This window comes from Oreochromis niloticus, linkage group LG20, assembly GCF_001858045.2.
Source record: "Oreochromis niloticus isolate F11D_XX linkage group LG20, O_niloticus_UMD_NMBU, whole genome shotgun sequence".
In the NCBI taxonomy this organism is placed as follows: Eukaryota; Metazoa; Chordata; class Actinopteri; order Cichliformes; family Cichlidae; genus Oreochromis; species Oreochromis niloticus.
Window position 1 is genome coordinate 32855889 of NC_031984.2, and position 26264 is coordinate 32882152.

At 40.1% G+C, this 26264-nt stretch overlaps 1 protein-coding gene across 5 annotated transcripts in view; it reads right to left on the minus strand.

Moving 5' to 3' along the window:
* Positions 1-335: 335 nt before the first annotated feature.
* The window catches only part of plagl2 (pleiomorphic adenoma gene-like 2), a 50315-nt gene continuing 24386 nt past the window's right edge, over positions 336-26264 (minus strand). For 3 of the 5 annotated variants that reach the window (XM_005462765.4, XM_025901996.1, XM_025901995.1), the window contains 3 exons: positions 10883-11005; positions 10295-10741; positions 336-9620 (listed from right to left, as the gene is read on the minus strand). In XM_005462765.4, coding sequence (XP_005462822.1) covers positions 8132-9620; positions 10295-10629 — 1824 coding nt within the window. In that variant the 5' untranslated portion in view covers positions 10630-10741; positions 10883-11005 and the 3' untranslated portion in view covers positions 336-8131. Of the gene's footprint in view, positions 9621-10294; positions 10795-10882; positions 11006-26264 lie in introns of all 5 variants that reach the window. The other 2 variants (XM_003457849.5, XM_005462766.4) reach the window with 2 other exon arrangements.

Sequence of the window (26264 nt, forward strand, 5' to 3'; positions counted from 1 at the left end):
TCACCCTGGGTCAACACACCTGAATCAAATGATTAGTTCATTACCAGGCCTCTGGAGAACCTCAAGACATGTTGAGGAGGTCATTTAGCCTTTAAATCAGCTGTGATGGATCAAGGACACATCTAAAACCTACAGGACACCAGCCCTCGAGGCCTGGAGTTGGACACCCCTGATTTAAGTTGATATAGTAAAAAAAAATTTCTCCTACACTGCTAAAGAGGCCAGATTCTCAAAAGGTACTGAGATCTTATGATAACATCTTATGTGAATCATGTTTTGACATATTTTAGTGTGGTTTAGTGTTTTGCAGATGAAAAAAAAGAATGCCAAGAGGCTATGAAACCACTGGTTTTTCTTTTAATCATTTCAACATAACACATGACAACTCAAAGATAGACTGTACTGTACAATAAGTCAATAGTTCTGTTGTTGTGTTCATCATCTCTTTGGATCAACCAATATACAAATCTGTCACTTTAACATTGCAGCAACTGATTGCATGTGAGATATGTAACAAAAGAAAGCAAGACCTCGCATTGTCTGTCTTATCCAAAGCACATCATTAATAGAACTCTCCCTGTAGTTGATGCTATATAATATAGTGTACGTGGATGCAAAAACTCTATTTTCACCTTCTTCTTTTTTTAAAAATCTTGGTTATTTCGGAGGTGGCTGTAAATAGCAAGTGATAAAAATAAAATGGGCTATGTCACTAAACAAGATACACAAAGAGGTTGGAATGCAAGACTTCCGTTAAGCTAGAAATATATAAAACTACTTGTGGATGTTGCCTGCATCAGACAGTACCCAGTTTCTCATTAACAGCGAAAAAAAAAAGAGAGGGCAAGAAAGAGAGAGCCTCATTAAAAATCTAATCAGTTTTCTCAGATTTAAACTGATATAGAAATTCCCTTAAAATGTGTGTGTGGGCTGCACCTACTAGTTAAGAAGAAAAGGTGAGAATAAGTGCATCCCTAGTAGGTGCAGGTCGAGGTAATGGAGCTACAACCAAGCAGAGTAGTAGAACAACACTGCAATTGTTTCAGAATAGGACTGATATGATATGGACATCAGCTCAAATTACAGAAGCTCATTTCTGCCAAAAAAAACAATCGTAAATTGAAATTATGAAATATTGTTTTAATTAAAAATCCTCTTGTAGTTGTGTTATTACAGTCTAAATTAGGAAACGTTAGTCAAAACTTTATTTTTAACTTTACGTAAATAATGATAAAATATGATCAAGCAGGACAGAGTTCATAGAGCCTGAAACAAAACTCATTTTAGCAGATGTATTATTTTTTGTGCTTTTTTTTTAATTACTATGATTAAAGTTACATTTACAATTACATTTAAGTAACAAATTATTAGCATGTCAAAATACTGAAAAGTAGAGAAATGTATTGCACTGAATAAAAGTAGAGATGTTATTTTGTAATCTTTTGTATAATTTGAAGTTAAAGATCTCATTGTCCATAGTACTGTGAGATCTTATAGTAACAGGGGCGTAATTTCCAGGGGTGTCAGGGTGGTTATGACTCCCCCCCCCAATAATCAGACCCAACCAATATAACCCCCCCAATAAAATTCTGAATTACCTTGCATAAATAGGTTGTTGATTTTCTTTACTCATTTCAGGTATTACCAGCAAAATAGTTGCATGTTTAATCATCTGGGAATTTACCCAGATGTGTTTATTTATTTAGACAAAGATCATGATCCCCCCAATGTTCAGCACAAAGTCACGCCGATGTATAGTAATATGTACATCTACAATAGACTAGAGCAGGAAGCGGAACATATAATTAACACAGTTTGAGTTTTGTTCAGATCAGTGTGTGTGTTGGCAGTACACAGCAAAATGCAAACAAATACGACCTAAAAACATGGCTTAGTACAAAGACTTTCTGTTTCACTTGAAAATTCACGTTTTTAGTCAACATGACATTTTTCAAAATATTTTGAAAAACTCTATGAGCAGCCTGATCATTTTTAAACCAAGATGAAATGACCACATTAACACCAACATATAGATCTACTTTGGAAACCAGTACAAAAATGGAAACAATGGATAGGTAGGTCTGTTAGGCCATGCTTTGGCTGTAGCTATTTTCAGGTCCTGTTTGCACATTACCCACAAATGTACCATCACTAAACCCCACCCCACTATCACTAAAGTTAAGTGACACTGAAAAACAAATATTTGATTATTCTCACACAAGTTCTCTACACATTTTTATGGATGGTAAGTCATATTTGTTTCTGCAGCTTGTCCTGCTGAATGTGTAGGTCTGTTACAGACCAGATCCTGGAACTTTGTAACATTCCTGTGTGGAATGATGATGGAATGATTTTAATAGTATTTTAATAGCTATCTCACTTTATCACACTTTGTATAATATCTTATTTTCACTTGACTGTACTGTCTGTATTATTATTAGTATTATTTTTATTATTAGTTCTCTTCTTGGCACAAATGAGCTTCCGTACAATTAGGTGGTAAGACAGGCATGAAATCTGAATTTCACACACACACCTCACCACATGTCCAGTTTGTTTAAAATATCTAAAAAGAAACAATTATTCTTTTCAGGTGCTTGAAACTGAGTTTAGTAACATTAATTTAAATTCATTTTTGAGAGTCAACTTCACTGCTGTGACTCACAAAGTTGTTCGTTTTGGCAGGGACAACCAGTCCTGTGACCACAATGGTAAGCTTTAAAATCTATGTTGTGGGGTCGCTCTGGACTTTACTTTTGTTTGGTTACATGGTCTAAAAATGGCAGGTCTCTTACAACAGGCTTTCAGTGGCAGGCTGTGGTTGGTTTGTGGTTGTTGTCTTCAAAAACTTGGCTGTAGAGTTTGATTAAAAATCACGTGAGAGAAGGCAAAGCTGGTTACCCAAAACGAACAAAAAAAGTAAAAAGGGCAGAGGTCTTTTATGTAGAAGGATATTAGTGAAAGGTATATCAAAAATACTGTTATCCTTTTGGAAAAGAGAAATACACAAGTTGATAAAGTCTACACATCAAACTAATGGCACATACATATACAGGATCAATACAAAATTAAAAACATATGAACACATAAGCTGAAAATCTTAAAGAAAAAAAATACTCTTTTTTTTTTTTTTAAAGGTTGAAAGTGCTAGAATTCAGATTAGCTCACAGAAACCCAGGGAGGACAAACTAAAAGCATGCCAAAAGCTTTTTCAAGACTAAATGACTGTTTGTTACAAAAATATATAAATGCTCAATTTGATTGCTACAAGTTTGGCGTAACCCAAGAGAGTTCTTATAAAACCACCTTTTTTGAGATCATAATAAAGACCAGTCTTACCTTTTCTTAATATGATAAATTCACCGAAAGGTGCTGACAGCTAATGAATTTAGGATCAGACGTCTGATCATTTTGCAAGAGCCATCATCATCATTATCAAAAAATGACTTTCCAATGGGATTCTAATTAAGTGTAAAACCTGCTCCAATTTAGTTTGAAATTTGGATTATACAAAGGCAATTTTTAGGGATGAAGTTAAACAGTCAGACTGTGTGGGGACGCTTTTTCTACACATTGCAGTGATTCCAAATTTTTCAGCTTCTTATACCTTCTGAAAGGAGGGGTCAGGGTTAACCTGTGTAAATGGAAACTACAGAGTAGAGGTTTCTGGCACAATTTTACCTGCTTACCAAGGTGCACGGAGAAGAGCAAAAGTCTAAAGAGGTTGAAGCAATAATGTACGCAACTTTAACGCTTGACCAATGTGTTTCCACCCGAAGGCAGTAAAGTTGCTGGACCTTGAACCCCTCCACCTGTGTAAATAACAGGGTCCATCAGCTGCTCATTGTCGGGCTTTTATATCCTACAATATTAAACGAAAAGCACTTGTAGCATTCTTCAACAAGCAATTGTGCAAAAACATAGTTTCTTCTCCCGAGGTTTTGGTAAAACAAAAAAAACAAAAACATAAAAATGAGGTGATGTGTTGTGTTGTTTTTTTTTTCGAGGTCCTGTTTTATACAAACAGAAAATAATATATCAAATGACAAAAAACAAAACAAATATATGAGTATAAGCGATACCTCGAGTCCTGCAGTCAAACACGTGTCCGCCCTCTTGCTTTGAATGTCAAAGCACAGAGGTTCGGCGACTGCCTTCCTCCAGATATATCACTATATTTTCAGACCCTTTTCCTTTGACTCTACGAAGCAGCTGAAAGAGGAGGAGGAAAGGAAGGAGTACGGAGGGAGTGGTACTGGGGCCGATGAACACTTTGTCGGTTTGTTTCGTGCACGTTTTCAGCTTGCTGTCCATCTTGCAGATAGAAAAAAAATGAAATGTTCTAGTGGTCTACAGTTGTCATCCATATGCAACCGTAGCTAAAAGCAGCAATATGTGTTTGACTTTCCATTTTTTATGTGCTATGTTTTTTCCTTTTTTTTCTGTGTTTTTACTTTATGTTTGGGTTCTCATGTAGCACAGCGACTATTAAAAAGGCAGAGTTATCAGGTTTTTCACTGAAATGAGATTCACCAATAAAATGAACTAGCAAAGATATGAACATGCATATTTGTCAGTGTTGGTCAGGCCACAGAAAGACCATCTAACCTTATGAGGTTGTTACCGGTGACGACACTAACCCTAACGCTAACCCTATGCTAAAGGAAATCTAACATTTAAAAGAAAATGTTCTGCCAAGTCTTGCAAATCAAGAGGAAAAAGAAATAATCATGCTAACTGAAACACATCAAAGACTATTTACATTTTTTGCAAAAAAAAAAAAAAAGATTCACCAAAATATAGTGTTAGGGTTCAGTATTAAGGTTGGGCATCGTCACCGATGAGAAGATTAAAAATAATTCCAGTTGATCTAAACCTGTATTTCCCATCGATGTGGTTGTTATTGCTCTATGGGTCATGTTAGCAATGAACTTCTGCCTCTTACTACAATGGCAAGTACAAAATTTAACTTTGCATCATTAAATTAGACATGTTTTAATTGTTTTTCTGATTGTGTAATGTGGTTTTCGGTCTTTGTAAAAGTTTAGCTAGTTGCTAGCTAGGCCACTCTGACTGACTCCCAGTTTATGTTTATGGTTGTTGTTCAAATGTCAATAACACTAGTGTTCCTGTGGCTGTCTGACGTATGAGGTAAGTACGGATGGTAGAAGTGCTTAATTACTGGACATGTATATGTCACCCCTCCTAGGACTAAATCATAAATACTGATGACTCAGTGCTATCAGAAAATGCAACTTTTAATTCTGTTGATTCTAACTGACATACATCATGAGCCACTAACTTTTTTTAAAAGTATTTTTCTTTGTCTCTGGTTAGGGTTAGTGTTAGGGGTTAGATTTGGGGTCAACTTAGACCTCAGAGAGGTTTTTTTTTAAACTACAAGTGTGCAAAAAATTTTTCCCAAATTCTCACCATTTCTAGAATCTCTACAAAAGAGGGACAGAGTGGAGAGTTAGCATGACCCATCAAGGCACAATAATTACATTAAAGGGAATGAATACAGGTTAAATTAAATGGAAAGATAATGAGCACCTATATGACTTTAAGGTTTATGTTAACTTTGGGCTTTGGGTTTTTAAGGACTAGTTAGAACTTCAAGACATCCAAGATAACTGATCTTGGACTGAAGATTTTATCACAGCAGAGCAGTTTTGCTAGGGGTGTAACAATTCTTTGAGACCACAGCTTAGTTCAAACGTCAGTTTTTCGGCCTCAGTTCCTTTTTTTCAGGGGATGAAAAACAAAAATAAAACATTTTTTAACACAGGCCTATTAACTTTATCATGATTGGATCATGAACAAAGATTTCATTCTATTATTCTAAACAACCTTTAAAACATTACAGCTTTCATTACTGTAACTATGCATTGCTTTAACTAGGCATTAACAGCTCCTCATGGGTATCATAGCATGGGAAGACTGAGCCAAGATGCAATACTGATATTTGTATTGCAATTTTGGTCTTGGTTACAGAGTTGTTACACCCCATTATAAATGTATGTATACAGTGAGATACACACTCACCGGCTATTTTCTCAGGTACATCTGCTTGTTAACACAAATATCTAATCAGCCAATCAGAAACTCGTGCATTCAGGCATATAGGCATGGTCAAAACAGTCTATCGAACCAAGCATCAGAATGGGGAAAAAAGGTGAATTCTTCCACTTGTTACAACCAAGGTATGCAGAAGAGCATCTCTTAACAAGTCCATCTTCTAAAGGCTGCTTTCACCAGGATAATTGTCATGCCACAAAGCACCTTTGGGACGTTTTGGAATGGGAGGTTCGTGGATGTGCAGCCAACCAATCTGCAGCAAGTTTACAACAATGTCATGCCAAAAATCTCTGAGAAATGTTTCCAGTACCTGGTGGCGTCTGTGCAACGAATTAAGGCATTTCTGAAGACAGAGGGGATTTCAACCCAATGCCAGCAAGGTGTATGTAATTTGAGTTGCCGGTGAGTATATATTCTACTATATACACGTAGCTTCATAGGTCTTCAATATCAGCATCCCTACATTGTTCAAATCCTAGGTTGTTACTAAATTACTAACAGCGTTCTATATATATTTCCCATCCATAGTTTCGATTCCTCTAAACTAACTCAAGTACATGTAATGGTAAAGACTGGATATGACAGAGAAAGCTTAAGGGAAAAAGCTAATACTTCATCCATTTGTTTGATCAAAATTGTAAGATACACACACATGTAAACTTGCCAGACATCAAAAACATCATCATTTAGTTGTAATACGTCTACCAAAAATACACCTTACTGAGATAAAAGCCATTATAATATTTTTTTGAGATATTTCGTACACTGCAATAACATTCTTCAACACATTTTTCCTCATCTGTCACTGTAACTCTTTTGCTCTTTTTTGTCATTCACATATGTCAGGGTTCATCATTACCAAGATGATGCATCTTTTTAAAAGACCGCCTAAAGATGTGGTTGCAGTATATTCAGAAAATAGAGATATTTTTCAGAGATATGCGGCACAGCTAGGAAAAAGCTGCAAACAACTATATCACTATCAGGGGAACTTGTAAAGGAAGATAAGTGAAAGACGGCCCTCCTCTAGTCTAGCGAGGAGCTCTCTGTCTCAGTGAAAACCTCTAGTCACAAGGAGGGAGGAGACAAAAGGTGAAGTGCCTTCTGCTAAGAAAAAAAGTGCTTCTCTTGAGAAACACGTAATAAAATGAAGCCAACCTGTGTCACACATTTCTTTCTCTTTCTTAGCTTTTCTTTAAAAATGTGTGTGTGGCAGCCAACAGATCTCTTATCTATGATTAGAGTCTGTTTTTAACTGAGCTGACTCTAGGAGCACATCAGTTTTTGTTTTGTTTTGTTTTGGATTTTTTGTGGGGGTTTTCTATTTTGTTTTTTTGTTGTTGTTTTTTATGTTCGAAGAGCACTTTTTTTTTTTTTAAAGGCCAGGTCACTTTTATGGTTCTGTGTGAGCCGTCTCTGAACAGAACATAAAGTTTATGTGTTTTCCTTTCAGGGGTCTCTCTTCTCTCCATATCAGTCCTGACAGTTGAAGCTATAAGCACGGGTGTTTCAAAAACTCAAGATGAAACGCATTCTACCATGTTCTTACATTTGGTAAAGAAAAATAAGTAAAACAAAATATCCACTTCAAACTATATTTTTCTGGGTCACAACAAAACAGATAATCTAAAAGTTATCTTTGATTTTTTTTTTTTATAGTATTACTTTAGAAAGTATGCAGTACCATGCCTTTTGGCTACTGATTCTGCCTTCTATAACACTAAAAAGGTGATAAAAAAAAGGGGGGATAAAAGTAAATGAAAAAACCAAAAAAAACAAGGGTTAATACATGGTTATAACTACAGGATAAGGAAAAAAAAGCCCAAAATAAAAGCTGCTTCAACTTCTTTTCTCACCTTTTCCTTTTTGCTTAAAGGGGTTTAAATTCCTTTTAAGGCTCAATCAAAAGCTTTTGTGCGCACTTTCATTTAAGGCTTCTAAATGTTCTTTCATTTTAATTTTCCAACTTTCTGATTAGCCCGAAACATCTGTGCTGAGCTGAGGCTGGTGCGAAGGCCGTTCCTGCTGGGCAAGACGCAAGGTGCCGGCACTCTCACTGGAAGGCCTGGTGGAAGCGAGGCAATGTGGTGGTGCTAAGGCTGGAGCTGAACACTGGTGGGAGGGGGTGCAGAGATCCAAGACCCAGACTCCCACTGGAGCTCTGCTGCTCCTGAGGTTGCGGTTGCAAAGAGGTAAGAGGTGCTGTGGCGACAGCAGCGGCTGCTGCCGCTGCAACTGCTGCAGCATGGGGCTCAGCAGTGTGCAGAGACGATGAAGAGGAAGAAGAGGAAGTTGAGGAGGTCGCAGATGAGGTGTAACCCATGACTAGCCCTCCAGTGCTCATGGGGGCACTGTAGGGAGGCAGGTTGATGGGCAGGAAACCCAGCAGGTGGGAGAAGTCCATGTTAGCAGCACACAGAGACTCAGCGATCACCGCAGGGCTCTTAGACAGAAGGGGATCCCCGCAGAGCTCATCCGCCAGGCCCGTGGCGGGCTCCAGTCCATCCTTGGGGGGTGAAGCAGCAGCGTGGGGCTCTGCAGAGGGAAGTGGGCCTGGCAAGCCACTCTGCAGATCCATGAGGAAGCTCTCCATCTCCACTTTCAAGGGCTTGTCCAGCAGGTATGAGGTAGATCCCAGCTGGTACTTGGGCGCTGGCTGGGGCTGGTGCTGCTGCTGGGGAGCCGGAGGTTGATGGTGGGGGGGCAGTGGAGGGGAATGGTGGTGATGGTGATGGTGGTGGTGATGGTGATGATGATGGGAGTGTGGGTGAAGAGATGCAGGAGATTCCATGTGACAACCCATCCCCATAGCGGCAGACAGGGAGCTTGGCATCAAGGACGGGTGTGGGTGACCCACCCCTGAATTTGACATGGCCTGGAGATGGTGGGGGTTGTACATGCCCATTGGAAAAGGTGCCCCACTAGGGAACGGTTTACCCATCATGGGGTCTTTGTTGGGCCCCATGCCACACATCATGGGGCTGAGCTCCTCCTTCACCGAGCAGGGCGGAGAGCCTGTAGCTAAGAGACCTAGCATATCGGGAGGCTCTGTCTTAATCTTCAGCAGCTCCTGCGAGTGGCTCTTCTTCACATGGCGCGTCAGATGGTCCTTCCTGCCAAAACGCTGAGCACAGTACTGGCATAGGAAGTCCTTTCGGCCTGTGTGGACCACCATGTGTCTTCTCACATCCTTCCGTGTGTAGAAACGCCGGTCACAGTGGTCACATGGGTGTTTTTTCTCCTTAGTACCGGCTGAGGACTTCCCAGAGTGGCTCTTAAGGTGCTCCAGGAGAACAGGCGTGCTCTCGTAACTCTGCATGCACACTTTACAGGTGAGATCCCCCGCCGTGGCGGAGTGCATGGCCACATGGCGCTTGTATCCCAGCTTGGTGTTGTAGTGCTTCCCACACTCCTCACACTTGAAGGCCTCTTTGTTGGGGTCATGGGTCTGCAGGTGGTTCTTCAGGTGGTCTTTGCGGTGGAACATTTTCTCACAGAACGAGCACTGGTGGGTCTTCTGCGGAGAGTGCGTGGCCATATGCCTGTGAAAAGTAGAGATTGTGAATGGAAGGGGAAATTACACGTCTGACTCTCATGTTTGTTAGTGAGGCATGCATTCTTTCAGTCAAACCCCTGGTAACTATAAATGCATACACGAGTCACAGTGGCTTCCAAGCAGGACCAGAATGGGTTTTGGAACCAGTTGCTCTGATACACCAGACACACGGACATGCTGGTGAGTTTAGTCACTTAAAAATGAATTTATGGCCACGTGAGGCTGGAAACAAGTTCATCACCTTATAAAGCTCACATAGATATATAAAGATGCTGCGGCTGGGCTTGTGAAATGTGCAAATGTGCCAAAACTAAGCAACAGGCACAACAGGTTTGCAGTACTTTATATTTGAGATCATGTCAATCTTTCAAGATGACATTATGATTTTTTGACTGTCCTGCTACGAAATTAGACTAATGCTAGCTTATTTCGGGTTTGGAATATTATATCTTCTGAAAACCACCCTAACCTTTAGTCAGAACTGTGATCACCAGATAAGTGAAACGTGTCTGTATCTGTCTAAGAGCAAGGGGCATGTCCAGATCTACATATCTATGTACCAAACTTGGTACATTCACTCAAGTACCTAAATGAAACAGACATGTGTCGCACTGTATTCAAAAGGATGTGAACTGAACGATGTAAATCAAGGCTCTGTACCTGAAGAGCTTGTATTTGGAGCTGAAGGCCTTGGGACAGTGTGGATGTGAGCAGTGGAAGGGTTTCTCTCCTGTGTGACTCAAGGCGTGGAGCCGGAGCTTCTCTGGTGAGGTGAACAGAGCCCCACACACCAAACACTCGTTCCCACTTGCTCTCCCCACCTCTTCTCCTCCTTCCTCCCTCTCTCTCTCTTTCTCCCTGTCTCGCTCTCTCTCTCTTTCTGTCAGGGGCAGTGGGGCGGCGCTCCCAAACAGCTTGGCAGCAGTCCGTCGTCCCTCTTCCTCCGGCGTCAGTGCGGTAATACGGTGTGAGGCATCGGCGGCAGCAGCTGCCATGGCAGCCCTAGAGTGCCGCTGCCATGAAAATTCACTTGTAGCTCCCCTGCCTCCCAGGCTCAACTTGGGAAGTTGCAGGTCGGAGGTTGTTGAAAAAGAAGACAACACAGATCTGATCACAGAAAGAGCCAATGAGCCACAGGAAACATCAAGGTAAACCAAAATCTGGGGTGAAACAGAACATACAAGCTTTGAAACCAGCTGCCTCGAAGCTTGTGAAAACACTGCACGCACTTATAAACCTTCATTTTACCTGTTAGTGAAAATCTTTCTTGCGTCTTCCTTAGACACTCCTCTCCTTCACTCTGGTGCTCACCCAGTCCCAACAGCTATGGTTGGTGGTGAGTGGGAAATATTGCTTTGCATCTTTACTGTGCTGTGGAAGAGAAAGCAAAAAAAATGTTTTTTTAATAAATAAGACAGTCGATGCAGTATCATAGTCACATAACAAACCAAACACCACCCAATCAAGTTAAACTTGAAACATTACTCAGCTCACTAATCAACAGGTTTGACTTGAGTCATAATGTAATTTGCAAACTCCACTTTGAAAGCAAGCTTCCTCTGAGCTCACTAGGGGGAGCTGAATGATAAGTCTGATCAGGAGAAAAGCTGTTTTGTAAATGATGATTCCCGTTACAGCCACAGGACCTTTGTTTGTGCACCCATTAGTAAAGGCCAAATGCAATTACATAGCTTCATCCCTCATCATGTGTGTCTGTAGATGACAGATCAGTGCACAAAGCCAGCTTTGTGCGTGCACTTGTACATGTATGTACTTAAAGCTCTTGTAAGCCTTTGGAAAGCACACAACACTGAAGCAGCACTGGGGTAAAGAAAGAGAGCACTGGTATGGATGGTAAAGCCTCTGGGGGTGGTTTGTGTTTACAGCAACTCAGGCTTCTGAAAACCTGCACTACCTGTCACCCTGATAATGACAATGATGATGAATGACCACGAACTATGAAGTCAATCCTAATGAAAACCAGCACCAAAACCCTGGCGTCTATGAACTTGTGTTTCCGAGAGACCGTATGAACTTTTTCTTACTCAGCTCATCTTTGCATTCCCTTGTTTACCCTCAGTGGCCTCTGTGATCAACCTGTGCAAGCTAACATACCAGCCAAGTCCAAGGTTGAGCACTCTCAATACTGATCTCAATGCCAGGTGTGCTCTATGCTGCAGTCATGTGAACAGAGAGTGTATCTGAGTGTGGAAAACAAATGCATATTGCAAAGATGCACAGAGGTCTGTACATGCATGCAAAACTCCAAATGTACCGGCATCTGCATTGATGAGCTAATGAAGCTAATATGCTGGAATTTGCTTTGAGCATGTTAACATTTGCTTTTATGAGAATTCTCATATGAGAATATGAGAATTAGCTAAACACATGACACGAATAGGCTTTCACAAATTTCTTTTGGCACAAATACTGTTGATGTTAACTGAACTGTTAAAAAAACATGTCTTTTCCACCTTAAACTGGACAAAACTATTACAACAAATCAAATCTTTCAAAGTTTTTCTTTGGTTCCTTTATCATTCATTTATAGTCTAGTCCTTACCTGACCATTCATAGAACAGACAACTTATCAGCGGATCATTTTTATAAAGCGACAAAACGCTGAACCATGAATCACTCAAGCACAGAAATAGCACCTAACCCAACCCGTAATGAACCAGTGCTATATCATCACAGACAACTGAGCATTTAACCAATTTGAAATTGTTTAGGCACTTTTTTACTAGACAATAGACAAAAAGTAGAAAAACATACAATGGAACACTATTGGTAATGGTTTAGCCTTCCCAGAGCCCAGACCTCAGCATAACTGAAGCAGTGTGGGAAGATCTTCATAATGGAACAAATGACAATTCCTGAAGACTACTTACAAGAAAGTTTTGTTAAAATAATGCAGACTGTGTTGAAGAATAAAGGTGATCATATTGACTTTCAAACTTGTTAGAATTCTACAAACACAGTACTGGACTGTGTGCCTGTGTTTGTAGTCATGTATGTGTGCTGTGTGTGTAATTTCTTATTTATAACACACCTTTAACACGTCTGTGTGCTCCCGTATGTTCTAGTGTGTACATGTGCATTGATGTGCCCTCATAATACATGTGTTTACAGCGGTGGTTAAGAGGAGCTGACAGCTGCAGCGTTATGTGGTGCTCATCACCCAGCAGGGGGTAAAACCCATCCCATTGACCACCCCCAGGGAGCCAGGTTCTATTGTACAGCCTACACACACACACACCGCACATTCCTGGGCTGAACCATGCTGTGTTGCCCTACCGTACCTCTCACATGCACAAAGATGGTGTACGATCCACCAAGATTCCTGGCTGCACACAAAAGTCAAGCGATGTGGGGAGGGTGTAGGCTGAGGGTGGTCGTGAAGATTTGGACTTTCCAATATTCCCAAGTTTTGGAGGGAAATTGAATAGTATATTGGATAGTACAGTAAGGAGGGGAGAAACCCCACACACCAGGTCTCACACACTTGGGGGTGAAACATGACAAACATGACCAATCGTACATCAAAATTTATGAGTAATGCTGAAGGCTTTTCCATCTTTAGCCTGTGTTGATAATTGGGATGTTACCAGTACGAATACTTAATACAACAATCTTGGCAAAGCATCTTAAAGATTGACACCTCGTCCTTTAGAAAAAGTTTTTTTGGGCTCAGTGAAGTTCCTGTTTCAACAACATTGAATTATTAAACAGTCATCATGAATGTTAACACATATTGACATAGCAATTAACCACTGACTGGCAGTCCTGTTCTATTAAATTCTTTTTTTTAGTTAATTTAATAAACACTGCAAACATACTCCCATGCAGTCCTCTAAAATTCAAACTGCACAAAGCGGATGACATATGTGTTTGCTGAATGCTGAATGGTTGAATAGTAATAAGTGGGCCAGAATAGGGAACGGAGCGACAGCAGACTTCACCGACACTGGGACAAAAACAATAAAAAAATAAAAAAATTAAGAAAAGGAACAGTTTTCCAGACGTCTTGAAGACCATTCAAAGCTCTTCTTTGGTTGTTGCCTGCCTTTTGTTCTGATGCTCCCACAGTGAATCAATAATGTTCAGGTCTGGGCTCTGTGGAGGCCAGTCATGAGTGATGGTACTCCATTGTGTGGTTTTCCTGCTGTGTGTTTTTCACACTGTCAATGCTTTTATTGAACTGGCAGTGCAGTTTGTATTATTGCCATGCTGGAAAATGAAACTGTTGACAATCAGACTCTTTCCAGATGGTTTTGCATTGTGGATTAAAATCTGACGGCTCTTTTCTACATTTTGACGAAATTCCCAACACCACTGGCTGAACTGTCCCAAACCATGATAGAGCTTGCACCATGTTTTTGGCTGTAGACACTCACTGTTAGGCCTCATTTCTAACCTCTACCATACATAAAACAGCGATTTCAATCAAAAATGTAGACATTTGTATTCATCACTCCATAAGACCTGTTGCTAGGTACTTTTTAAGGAATGATAGTTTAGCATGTGGATTAAACAAAAAAAAACATCTTCTGAAGATCTTGATGTACAAAGACTGGACTGAAAAGTATTTAAAAAGCAGCCAATGTCCAAAGAACAACTATGAAAGATCTTCATAAAGCCGGGAGAGCACTCAAAAACAACATTACAGCAGGTGAAAGAAAAAAAGATGGTGGCTCAAGACATTTGGGCAATATCAAGTTTAAAAAAAAATACAGGGTAAATCAAAAATGAACCTTTCAGAGCTGAGCAAGTATTAACCAATCAAAAAATATATTAAAAATTTAAGTTCTACAAGTCTCTTGGATACATTGGATTTTGGCAATTTACAGTGGAAAATGTGTGAAAGGTCAGACTGACTAGAATTTGATGTATTTTCCATTTTCAAAACTTGCTTATTCCAGCATGAAATGCTATCAAAATATTTGTAAACTAAAGAAGTCAAAATTTTTGTGACGAAAGCGCCATCTCTTGGTGGCACTGGAATGGAGCAAAAGGGGTGTGTTCACAGTCGATAGCAGATACGCCCCAAGATATAGGTACTCATAGTGGCTGGTAAATGGCTGACAGCCAGCTGGGGGTGGCTGTATCTGTAGATGGGCTTAAAGTGGCATCAAAAAAAGTTTTAGCACTAGAAAGGTGAAAATCTGTCCATCAAGTGTTTACTGGTAAAGTGTATAGCATGATAGAGGAAGCATATTCTCCTCAACACAGTGCTTTTTTGTTATTTTTCTCAGAAAAAAGGTTGAAAATAAAAGAAAGTAAGAAAATGAATGAATTTATAGGACAAAATGTAAAAAAAAAACCCAAAACAAAACAGAAAAACAGAAAGAAGTTATATTACTTGACAGCTTAGGGTTACAGCTGGTATTCTCTCATACTAAGCGAACACAAGAGCTAACAACCAACTATTTATCTTCCCACTGTAAAAATGCCAGAAATAGTCATGGCAATGAATCTGAACAACTTTGCTCTCAGCAACACAACTCAGCTTGTCCACAGTTTAAATTTCTGGCTTTTTAAAAGGCTATGCAATACAAAATGATTGTTTTTAACCATAAAATATTCTATGGCATTATTTGCGTATTCAGGTGTATACAATATTAGACTGCACAGCAGAGCTAAGCAACAAATTATGCAACATGTAACTAAATGAAACAACAAACTATTATTTCATTTATTTACTTTCATTTACACTTTAAGTTAAATCTCCCTGAACAGACTGATTACTGACTAGTACGCATTAATAGGGATTCACTGGAGGATACTGGAACTACCAAATTTCGATTAGTAGATGAGCCTCCCCGAGGACCTTCATTGTTAACAAATGTTTGATTTTGTTTGATGACAGCATCTTTTCTGTGCAACTCTTGCATTTTATAATGCGTCAACACTAATATGCCAATGGAATACAACATGCTACACTCTGTGTTGTATTATCTGTGTATTTATGTTTTTGTGATTCCATTCCTTCTGGTCAATCGTTAAGTAACTTAAAACAGATTCACCTGTAAAAGACAAAAAAACTTTTCCTGACATTTTCTAATATGCCAAAAACTAGTTTGTTTTAGCATCTGAAGTGTGAGGACATCCCACTTTTTTGTGTCATATGGCAGTAAACAGCATATCATTGGATTCTGGACGAAAGACAACTTTTAGAGGCACTTTGAGAAATTTGCATGGACATTTTCCACTATTTTGTGACATTTAAGAGCCAAACGATTAAGTCAAGATGTGAATTCAGTTATTAATTAATAATGAGAAATAACTGGTTATTCCATCCCCAAATGTCAGTAAAGGATAATGACCATCTTGTTTTTTACATAACTACAAAAACTTCAATCGGTGAGATCACACAGCAATTCATCACCAGCGCTTTCCACCAGCATGAACAGAACTGCAGCCTATTCCAACCACTCGTCTTACTTCAGCGTGATTGCAAAGTAACAAACGCACTGCTGTAGGATGGAAATTCACCCCCAAAATGGCAGATGCCGTAGCAGCAAAGACTACACAGCACATTCACATGGAGCCTTGCTTACTTCCCCTAATCAAAAATGTTGAAAGCAGAATTGAACCGCCTCTTTCCAACCGCCTGGGTGTCTTTGGTTTCTGTCCTGGATGAAAGAGCTTCCACATTCCTTTCCTGAGGGGTCAGAGGTCAGCCTCTGCACTGCCTGCCTGCCCGCCCGCCGCCCTAGCTCCCGCATGCTGAGTGACTGGTATTAACCCCTTCGCTGCATGCCTCAGCCATACTGAGTAACATGGGCTGTCAGCTTCTTTACGGTCCTGGTAGCGCGATGCCAAGCCAGACCAGGAGCCTCTGCAGAATGGAGATCCACAAAATAGGACACTGTGGGTGCAGAAGCGGCTTTACCATACAGGCAAACTAATTATAGAAAGTGAGTTCAGCGTCCGGAGCTAAGGTGACAACAGCCGCACTCATGGGGAGAGGAGGAGAGGGGGCAGGGGGGTGGGTGAAGTGCTCTGTTGCACAAACATTTCAGCTAATGTACAGAAAATAGATCTTGCTGACCCAAGAAAGGGCATCCAGTGCAGCAAAAGCTGGCAAGTTATACAAGGTGTTTTTATAAAGTAAAAGCTTCTAAATTCTATTTAAGAACAACAGGGTGCACCAATCAAAGCATGCTGAACATAAAACCAAAGAACAGGAGCATTTGAGTCTGACCTGCAAAGGGTGTGTGCAAAAAAAAAGTTTTCCAAAGGTAATACAAAGTGATAAAAAAAATCCTAGATATGGACTGAGAAACTGTGGTTAAACGTCAGTGTGAGGAACGGTTCAGTAAACAAAGGGAAAGATAAGAGGAGGGGGGTACAGAGGAGAGAGGTAAGTAAAAGAGGGACAAAGGGATGGTGAAAAAGGGAGGGAAAACTGGAGTCATTTTCAGCGGTGTAGTCAGGGGTCTTTGCATCAGTCAAGTGACTCCTGAGAGAGAGCCAGACAGAGAATGAGAAAGGCAGAGAGAGACGAAGCCTGGTGTGTAGGGGGTGGTGTCAGAGGAACAGGTCATGGTTTACTGACCACATTGACTAGGTATAGAAGGAAGGGAGGCTTAGGGTTAGTGAAGGCAGCATGCCCACCATCAGCTGACGCACTGCACAGTCACAAACCAATTCCAGTTCAACAACAGAAATCTGGAAAGTAAGACAGATATATACCGTAGAAGTATATTGGGTGGAGTTGTGGGTGTAAGCCTAAGCCATGGTTTCTGCATCCATCTAAACTTGTGAGACTTTCACAATCTTCAGACATGTTCCACACATGAGCATCAAAAAATTTCAATATCCCTTCAACAGCAAGAAGAGTAGTTTTGGTTATTGTGTTCTGTCTTAAGTCAAAAAGTAAAAAAAACAACAACAAAAAAATCCGTGTGTTTAACTGGTTAGCAAGAAATGTGAAAACCAACGTCCACCACGTGGTTTCTGGAGGTGCTGATAAAAGTAAAGAGAGCCCTGGACAGCAGCAAATCTGAGTTTGGTGGACAGACTCTGAGCAGAGAAATTCATCTACAAGCAACCACTGCTCCTTCCACAGGTCCAACATATGGAAACCTTTGGAATTTATCCTCACCTTGAACAATCTTGTTAACTCTTTCACCTTGTATTGAGCTGAACTAAGCGCTGTGTGAGCTTGCTCCACTTCCTGCATTTTTGAAGGGTTTTTACTTTACAATACACTATAAAGCACAGTGGCTATTGTTGTGACTTGGTTCTATATAAAGAAAACTGATCTGAATTTTGCAGAAAGAAATAATGTAAAAAGTCCCAATTAACTTTTTTTCATAACTTTTAGAAATGAAATGAAATTAAAATTAACCGTCTTCTCCAGAACCCTTGAAAACAAGGAAAAAATGAACTATGATAAGGTCTGAGCCAAATGCAAGAACATTATTTTAAAGACTATATGCTGAAGTTAGCATGCTAAGTATCTAGCCCTCACCCATCTGTGTTAGAATATCCCTACATTAGCTGAACTCTTTCACCATAAGCACTAGGGATGCTTTTTTTATATATAACAACATGTGTGAAGATATTATGAGCCTGCTGTTATTAGCCATTTTACACATTAAAAAAACAACAACAAAGAAGTAATAATACGTTTCAACTATCTGCCCACTTATGTCCAGTAATTACTGCTTATGGTAAGCTAGATCATTCTTTGCCGTATGTGAACAAAGTTAAATCAAACAAATTGTACAGTGATTAACAAATGTATTAGACCACCTGTTTTTGAACTAGGAAAACACACAGCAGCTGCAGACTTCTGAAAGCTATGAAAACAGTAATACCACACAGTAGGAATAACAGATCGTCATTATCATGTAACCTTCAGAAGGGGCATTTTAAAATGACTTGACAGGGAATTCTCTTTGAACCTGGTGAGGCAACAAATGTAAAAGCACACTGAGAGCTGCTCAAACCCTTCATGTATTTAGGCAGTGCTCTCTCTCTCTCTCTCTCTCTCTCTCCATCCTTCCTCCCACCTCCTCCCCCCAGTTTCAGTTCCTCTCCTGTTTGACTTTTCTGAGGCTATAGACAGGGAGGGTTGGGGTGAGATGAGGAAGAGGAAGAGTTTCTGCCATGCCAAACCCTCACTTGTCCCGGCAGTTAGTGCAGGCCACATTGGGTCGGGATGTGGCCATAAACCCAGCACCCACTGCCCCGGTGTCCTGGCTAAAGATAGCTGTGGTCTAACTAGGGGGAGGTGGGGAAGGCAGGGCTCATCTAACTGCCACCAGGCAACACCTTCACTGCTGCACTGTCTCATTCTGTTACCAACGAGAGAAAAAGAACTTAATTTCCTTTAACTGTCACCAATTTTATGGCACCACAATGTTTGTCTACTGAAATGGAAAATTTCCTGCTGATAACAGAAGTGAACCTCTAACCAGCTCATGAACTGAATAGGAGTTGCCTGAATAGCAGCTAACGAAAACATATTTGACTGGGATATTTTGAACCGCTATTATAAACTATCTTGGCCAATCCTGATTAACAAATGTAACCCTAACCCTGAAAAGTTGAGGAGAATTTGAAAATAATGCAAGACTTGGGAGAAACAATTCAAAGCCCTTAATGAAACATTTACATCCTCTTTCAGGATGACAAGGTTTCATCCACTGGACCTGGATGGGAACTAAATGCTTTTATGAATTTGGAAATTATGGGCTTTCATGGGCACTTGCAGACTGAAATCCAGAATTCTGAGCAAAGTGTCTGCAGCCATCTTGAAATATCTCAACTAACTTATTTGGGAAGTTATTTTTAAGCCTTATCTAAATTCAACAAGTGCATGTACAGAATTGCCCATGAAATCTGATACAAACTGTTTTACCCTGTCAGGTGTGTTTTTGTTTTCTTTTTTAGACCAAGCTATCACATTCTAACTGTTCAAGAACAGTTTACCTCCAGGCATGCTGGAGATTATCTGGACTGTTTCTCTTTTGGAAAACAAACACAGGGTTTGCATTTTCTTAGATGCATTCTGCAGTCCTGATCAAATCAGTGAAACAACTAACAAACATCACCCTGCCTAGGAACCACATATTAGCGCCCCATATTCTTGTGGCAAATTGTATTTCTATAGCTGTGTACTATTATCTCTTTGACTACTCTGATGGTATTTTTAATGGTTAAAGTGCATGTTTTCTAGACACCTATATGAGCATAAGGATAGTTTGGGTAGTTGACGAGAAAAGGCAGCTGAACAACAAAATAATATAACAGAAACGCCATTGCCTCTAACACCAGTCACAGTGTTAAGGGTTTTGGTTTATTTCAGCCAAAAAGTCAGAATTTCAGAAACTAAAAGATGCTACCTTTGAAATGATGCCTCACAGTTTTTTTTAATCAACATGAAGCTAAACACAAAAATGATGTAGATATAACCAAAGTATTGGCCATGACATTACTAGGTAAATTTAGCCCGACACCCAAACGTTTGTAGTGTTAGACACCAAACCACAGTGTGACTGGAGCAGAACTTTTAACTTTTCAGCTGAAACTGTGTTTCAAAAAATGAACACCATGATTTTGAAATCTTTTAAATCCCATATTTAACTGAAAATATGAAGCCTCTCCTCATTTTGAATTTGAATTCTTGCCATTTCCTGCTGCATCATCACGATTGCTACACCTGTCTTTGATCCTCTAGTTAGCATACATGCAGAGTGTGGTTTAACACTGTCTTGCAGTATAAGGCAAGGCCACGCTGAAAAGATGTCATTTAGATGGCAGCGTATTTTGCTACAATATTCTTTTCCATTAATGATGCCTTTACAGATACACAAGTTACGCTTACAATGTGCTCCTGGTTATTAACCGTATACTGATAACATACAGATTCAATATTGGTTGTCAGCCTTGCCACAGATTTAGCCTGATTCTGTGGCTGTATTATTATTATTATTACTATTATTATTAATAATCTCCAAATTCTCTGCAATTCTACTTTGACACAGGGTTGTGAAATTGCTCAACCATCTACCCACTCAGTCCTTCATTGAGTGGACCTTGTCCAGGCTTTTTGATGACTCATCTTCTTTGGACACTAAGTCATTTTTATATCTAGTCATATTACTTAGTAATCCTTTTAGTTGTGATATTTTCCAACAGGTCAGCCTTTTCATGTTATTTTAAACCCATTTTCACTTAAACACAGAGTTTGCATTTTGTTTGATTTATGCAGTGTCTGAACCTTTGTCTGAGAAAACTATTTGACATATTAGCTGCAATTTCTTATTAAACTTTGACTAAAATATACAATGTGTGTCTCTCTGTGTGTACACATGTTATGTGTGTTTTCTGTTGAGCCAGTGAGGGGGATGCAGGGGTCAGCCAGGTTGCTGGGGGTGACACTGAGTCCACGCTGACTATTTGACACTGGGAATGTGTCTGTTAGTGATACTGCAGGTCACACACACTCTCAGATACACAAACACACGCACACACACAAACACAAACACATATATAAATACACATACATAAACCAGTGTTTCCCAACACTTCCCACACATGAATGTACAGACCTGAAACTCTCAAGTCAAATTTAACCATACAAGCACACAGTAGACCACTTCCAACTGTCCAACTGTAATTATAAATATATGCTTAGAAATACATAATGTATTCTTCCATTCAAACCCTAAATATTTTTTAAAACAATATTGTGTATTTGAGTGGCCAAACATGCCACTGACCGGCTGCAGGCAAAGCATCTTTCAAAATGGGACGTGTACCATTTTTGTGTCATCAGTCTGTTAAAGTGAAAGGACTGATTCATTTAGTCATAGGTCACTTTTACTTGAATGTTCCCTACAGGTTTATTTAATCACTACCACAACATTGAAGAAATGAGGTACAGCGCCCGTGTGGTTTTATGTACTACGTGTAAGATTTGACAGTACATCAAGTGGCATATAATGCATGAGGTCATTGTTTTCTAGCCATCTGAGCTACATATTAATACTTTGAGAATTAGAGAGGCCTCCCCCTATATGTTGTTATGGAGAGCATTTATAAACTCACCAGTAAGAATCAGTAAATCAGTGAGACAGTTATTAGCCCTCTGAGATCTCGGAATCTAATGCTAACCTTGTGTTTTGGTGAAAAAACAAAAGGGGATTAAAAGAAACTGCCAAGACATAGAAGAACAATTAAAAAAATAAAAATAGATATTGTGATAGCATATGGTTAAGGGTAGGGTCAGCATGAATGATTTTCAACTATGTTGTCTGGTATTAGATACTACTTATTCCTGTCCCCACAGTGGGCATAACGTCTTCTAAGTAATTACTTAAGTACACAAATTACAGATATGTAATAAAATCATTTACTTCTCAAGTACACCTACAAACAGCTGAAATCAAACTAATTCCGCTCCTGTTGATGTTTGAGCTTCATTGGCTATTTGTATAGCGCCAACAACAGCAGCCTAAAGGTTCTCAAGGTTACGCTATAACAATAAGATTACCGCCTATGATCAAGCACTTGGCGATAGTGGGAAGGAAAAACTCCCTTTTAACAGGAAGAAACCTCCAGTAAAACCAGGCTCAAGGAGGGGCAGCCATCTGCCAAAACTGTTTGGTATGAAGGGAGAGAGACAGAACAATGACACGCTGTGGAAAAGAGCCAGAGATGAATAATAACAACTAATGATTAAATGCAGAGGGGTGTATAAACACATAGTGAGTATAAAAATGCTAGTGAAGAAGAAACACTCGATGCATCATGGGAAGCCCACAGCAGCCTAGCCCTATTGGAGCATAACAAAGGGAGGATTCAGGGTCATCTGATCCAGCCCTAACTACATGCTTTATCAAAAAGGAAAGTTTTAAGTCTAATCTTAAAAGTGGAGCAAGCACCTGTCTCCCAAATCTAAACTGGAAGCTGTCTACAGAGGAGGGGTCTGAAAGCTGTTAGTAAGTGACGGCCCATGTTCCTTGGATAGACAAGAGCAAAGTGGAGCTGTCTGGCCATAACGCACAGCACCATGTTTGGTGAGAACCTCAGCACAAATGCCTCACCGATTGTTTGGGCTCATTTTACAGCGAAAGGACCTGAGCATCAGTCACTGAGTTGGGTCATGCAACATGACAATGATACAAAGTACAGCAGCAAATCTACCACAGAATGGCTGTCAAGTGAAGGCATTAAATGGACAAAAGTGCCGACCTCGACCTAAATAAAATGCTGTGGTCAGACCCTAAGGAGAGCTGCCATAACGCTGCAGTTTGACAGTGCGTTGAAGTTTGCAGGTGAACCTCAATGAGCTGTAACAACATTGTAAAGAAGACTGGGCAAAAATCACAGGGTGTAATTAGTTATTCACATGACTGCATAGTCATTTGGAAACTTATGCATTATACTGACTATGTCCTGGATATTTAACAGTGTATTATATTAATATTTCAAATGCAAGTTAAGATCAAGTTGAATAGTAAAATCTCTGACCCTTAGCTAAACCGAAAGATAAAGTTGAACATCATGAACATACAGATTATGTATATCATGATTATTTATACCAGATGAACCACAAAGAAGAAACAAGAAAACAAACAAAAAAACTGCAGAGTCAGCGCATTAGTATTCAGGATACAGTGTTTCCGTTGCAGAGCTTTATCAAAATGTTGACATTAAAGACACAGGCAGCATGACTCAATGTAAGGCATGTGTGTCTGTGTTTTCAGCGTCTAAAGGAGTGTGTGTGTGTGTGTGTGTGTGTGTGTGTGTGTGTGGGTGTGTGTGCAGAGGTGATTCTGGGGAAAGCCCTTCTGGCAGGGAGTCCTGGCCATGACATGAAGCTCCACAGCAGCCAGAGAAGTGGGCACAGTTCCAGTGGGCGTCACGCCAAATGCCCTCACCCTCTCTCATGTTTAAAGAGTAGAACATCTACGTACTGCAAACTGTCACACTTATACCTCCTCAACTACACACCTCCTCACATGTATTTTTACTATATTAAATATGCACTTCTGAGCCCAAATAAAAATATCTTTTTAGCAACAAATTTTAACACAAAAATGGACAACAAATGATAATATGTCATAATTTGTAGAAACAGCATTTAGTAATATTAATAAAAACGATCTGATATTATCTATTATGTTGGCTGTTATGTAGCCAACATAATACCACCAACCGGTGCATTTTGCAACCTTAAAATTAGTGTTTTAGCCACTGTTGTGTTAGGTTGTTTTGTTTTGTTTTGTTTTTTTGGAGTCAGAATTTGCTGTAATTTGGACAAAAGGGTCTGGGGGTTGAAGGGATAAGTTATTAGCTACAAGAAGTCTTGGATGGCAAGCTACATTCACTGCAAGGTGCAAAGCACCGACAAATGTATCTGCAACTTAATAACACATTCATAAATGCTAGTATTTGACTCAAGCAAACAGATGCACAAACTTCTCTGACCTCAAAAAAAAGGTATTTGATAGATATTTGCATTAAAATGCTCCAAAAGGCACCAACAGCACAAACATTCAGGAACTCAACTTCAGCAACTTCTATTAGCAAAAGCGAGACCAAACAGACAGCAATCGGTTACAGCTCCCTGTCAGGACCCTTGACAGTCAAAGAGGACATGCCTCTTACTCCAGTATCCATGTGAATAAAAGATTTACCGACCAAACACTTGTGGTTGTGAATGAGAAACCAGGCTGCTTTGTAATTCATTCTAATATGGGCATTTTAACATGGAGGTCAGCCTCAAATGGCCGTTGGAGGAACTGCAACTTTTAGCTTTTCTATGTCAGCTCAATTTTCCAGCCCCAGAGATGAGATGATCTTGTCACAAATCTTCAAATGACAAATCTTATAATAACATCCTTGGTCAGAAATACTGAAAAAGACATTGTACAGTGAGGTAAAATACTGAACTTTAAACAATGCAAACATGAGAACACTCATGTCAAACCCACACACGGAGTCATTATGTAGCTGCTCTGATTGAAACACATACAGTGGCTTGCAAAAGTATTCGGCCCCCTTGAACCTTTCCACATTTTGTTACATTACAGCCACAAACATGAACCAATTTTACTGGAATTCCAGGTGAAAGACCAATACAAATTGGTGTACACGTGAGAAGTGGAACGAAAATCATACATGATTCCAAACATTTTTTACAAATAAATAACTGCAAAGTGGGGTGTGCGTAATTATTCAGACCCCTTTGGTCTGAGTGCAGTCAGTTGCCCATAGACATTGCCTGATGAGTGCTAATGACTAAATAGAGTGCACCTGTGTGTAATCTAATGTCAGTACAAATACAGCTGCTCTGTGACGGCCTCAGAGGTTGTCTAAGAGAATATTGGGAGCAACAACACCATGAAGTCCAAAGAACACACCAGACAGGTCAGGGATAAAGTTATTGAGAAATTTAAAGCAGGCTTAGGCTACAAAAAGATTTCCCAAGACTTGAACATCCCATGGAGCACTGTTCAAACGATCATTCAGAAATGGAAGGAGTATGGCACAACTGTAAACCTACCAAGACAAGGCCGTCCACCTAAACTCACAGGCCGAACAAGGAGAGCGCTGATCAGAAATGCAGCCAAGAGGCCCATGGTGACTCTGGACGAGCTGCACAGATCTACAGCTCAGGTGGGGGAATTTGTCCATAGGACAACTATTAGTCGTGCACTGCACAAAGTTGGCCTTTATGGAAGAGTGGCAAGAAGAAAGCCATTGTTAACAGAAAACCATAAGAAGTCCTGTTTGCAGTTTGCCACAAGCCATGTGGGGGACACAGCAAACATGTGGAAGAAGGTGCTCTGGTCAGATGAGACCAAAATGGAACTTTTTGGCCAAAATGCAAAACACTATGTGTGGCGGAAAACTAACACTGCACATCACTCTGAACACAACATCCCCACTGTCAAATATGGTGGTGGCAGCATCATGCTCTGGGGGTGCTTCTCTTCAGCAGGGACAGGGAAGCTGGTCAGAGTTGATGGGAAGATGGATGGAGCCAAATACAGGGCAATCTTGGAAGAAAACCTCTTGGAGTCTGCAAAAGACTTGAGACTGGGGCAGTGGTTCACCTTCCAGCAGGACAACGACCCTAAACATAAAGCCAGGGCAACAATGGAATGGTTTAAAACAAAACATATCCATGTGTTAGAATGGCCCAGTCAAAGTCCAGATCTAAATCCAATCCAGAATCTGTGGCAAGATCTGAAAACTGCTGTTCACAAACGCTGTCCATCTAATCTGACTGAGCTGGAGCTGTTTTGCAAAGAAGAATGGGCAAGGATTTCAGTCTCTAGATGTGTAAAGCTGGTAGAGACATACCCTAAAAGACTGGCAGCTGTAATTGCAGCAAAAGGTGGTTCTACAAAGTATTGACTCAGGGGGCTGAATAATTACGCACACCCCACTTTTCAGTTATTTATTTGTAAAAAATGTTTGGAATCATGTTTGATTTTCGTTCCACTTCTCACGTGTACACCACTTTGTATTGGTCTTTCACCTGGAATTCCAATAAAATTGATTCATGTTTGTGGCTGTAATGTAACAAAATGTGGAAAAGTTCAAGGGGGCCGAATACTTTTGCAAGCCACTGTATAGCTTGTGCGTCTGAGCCAGTCCG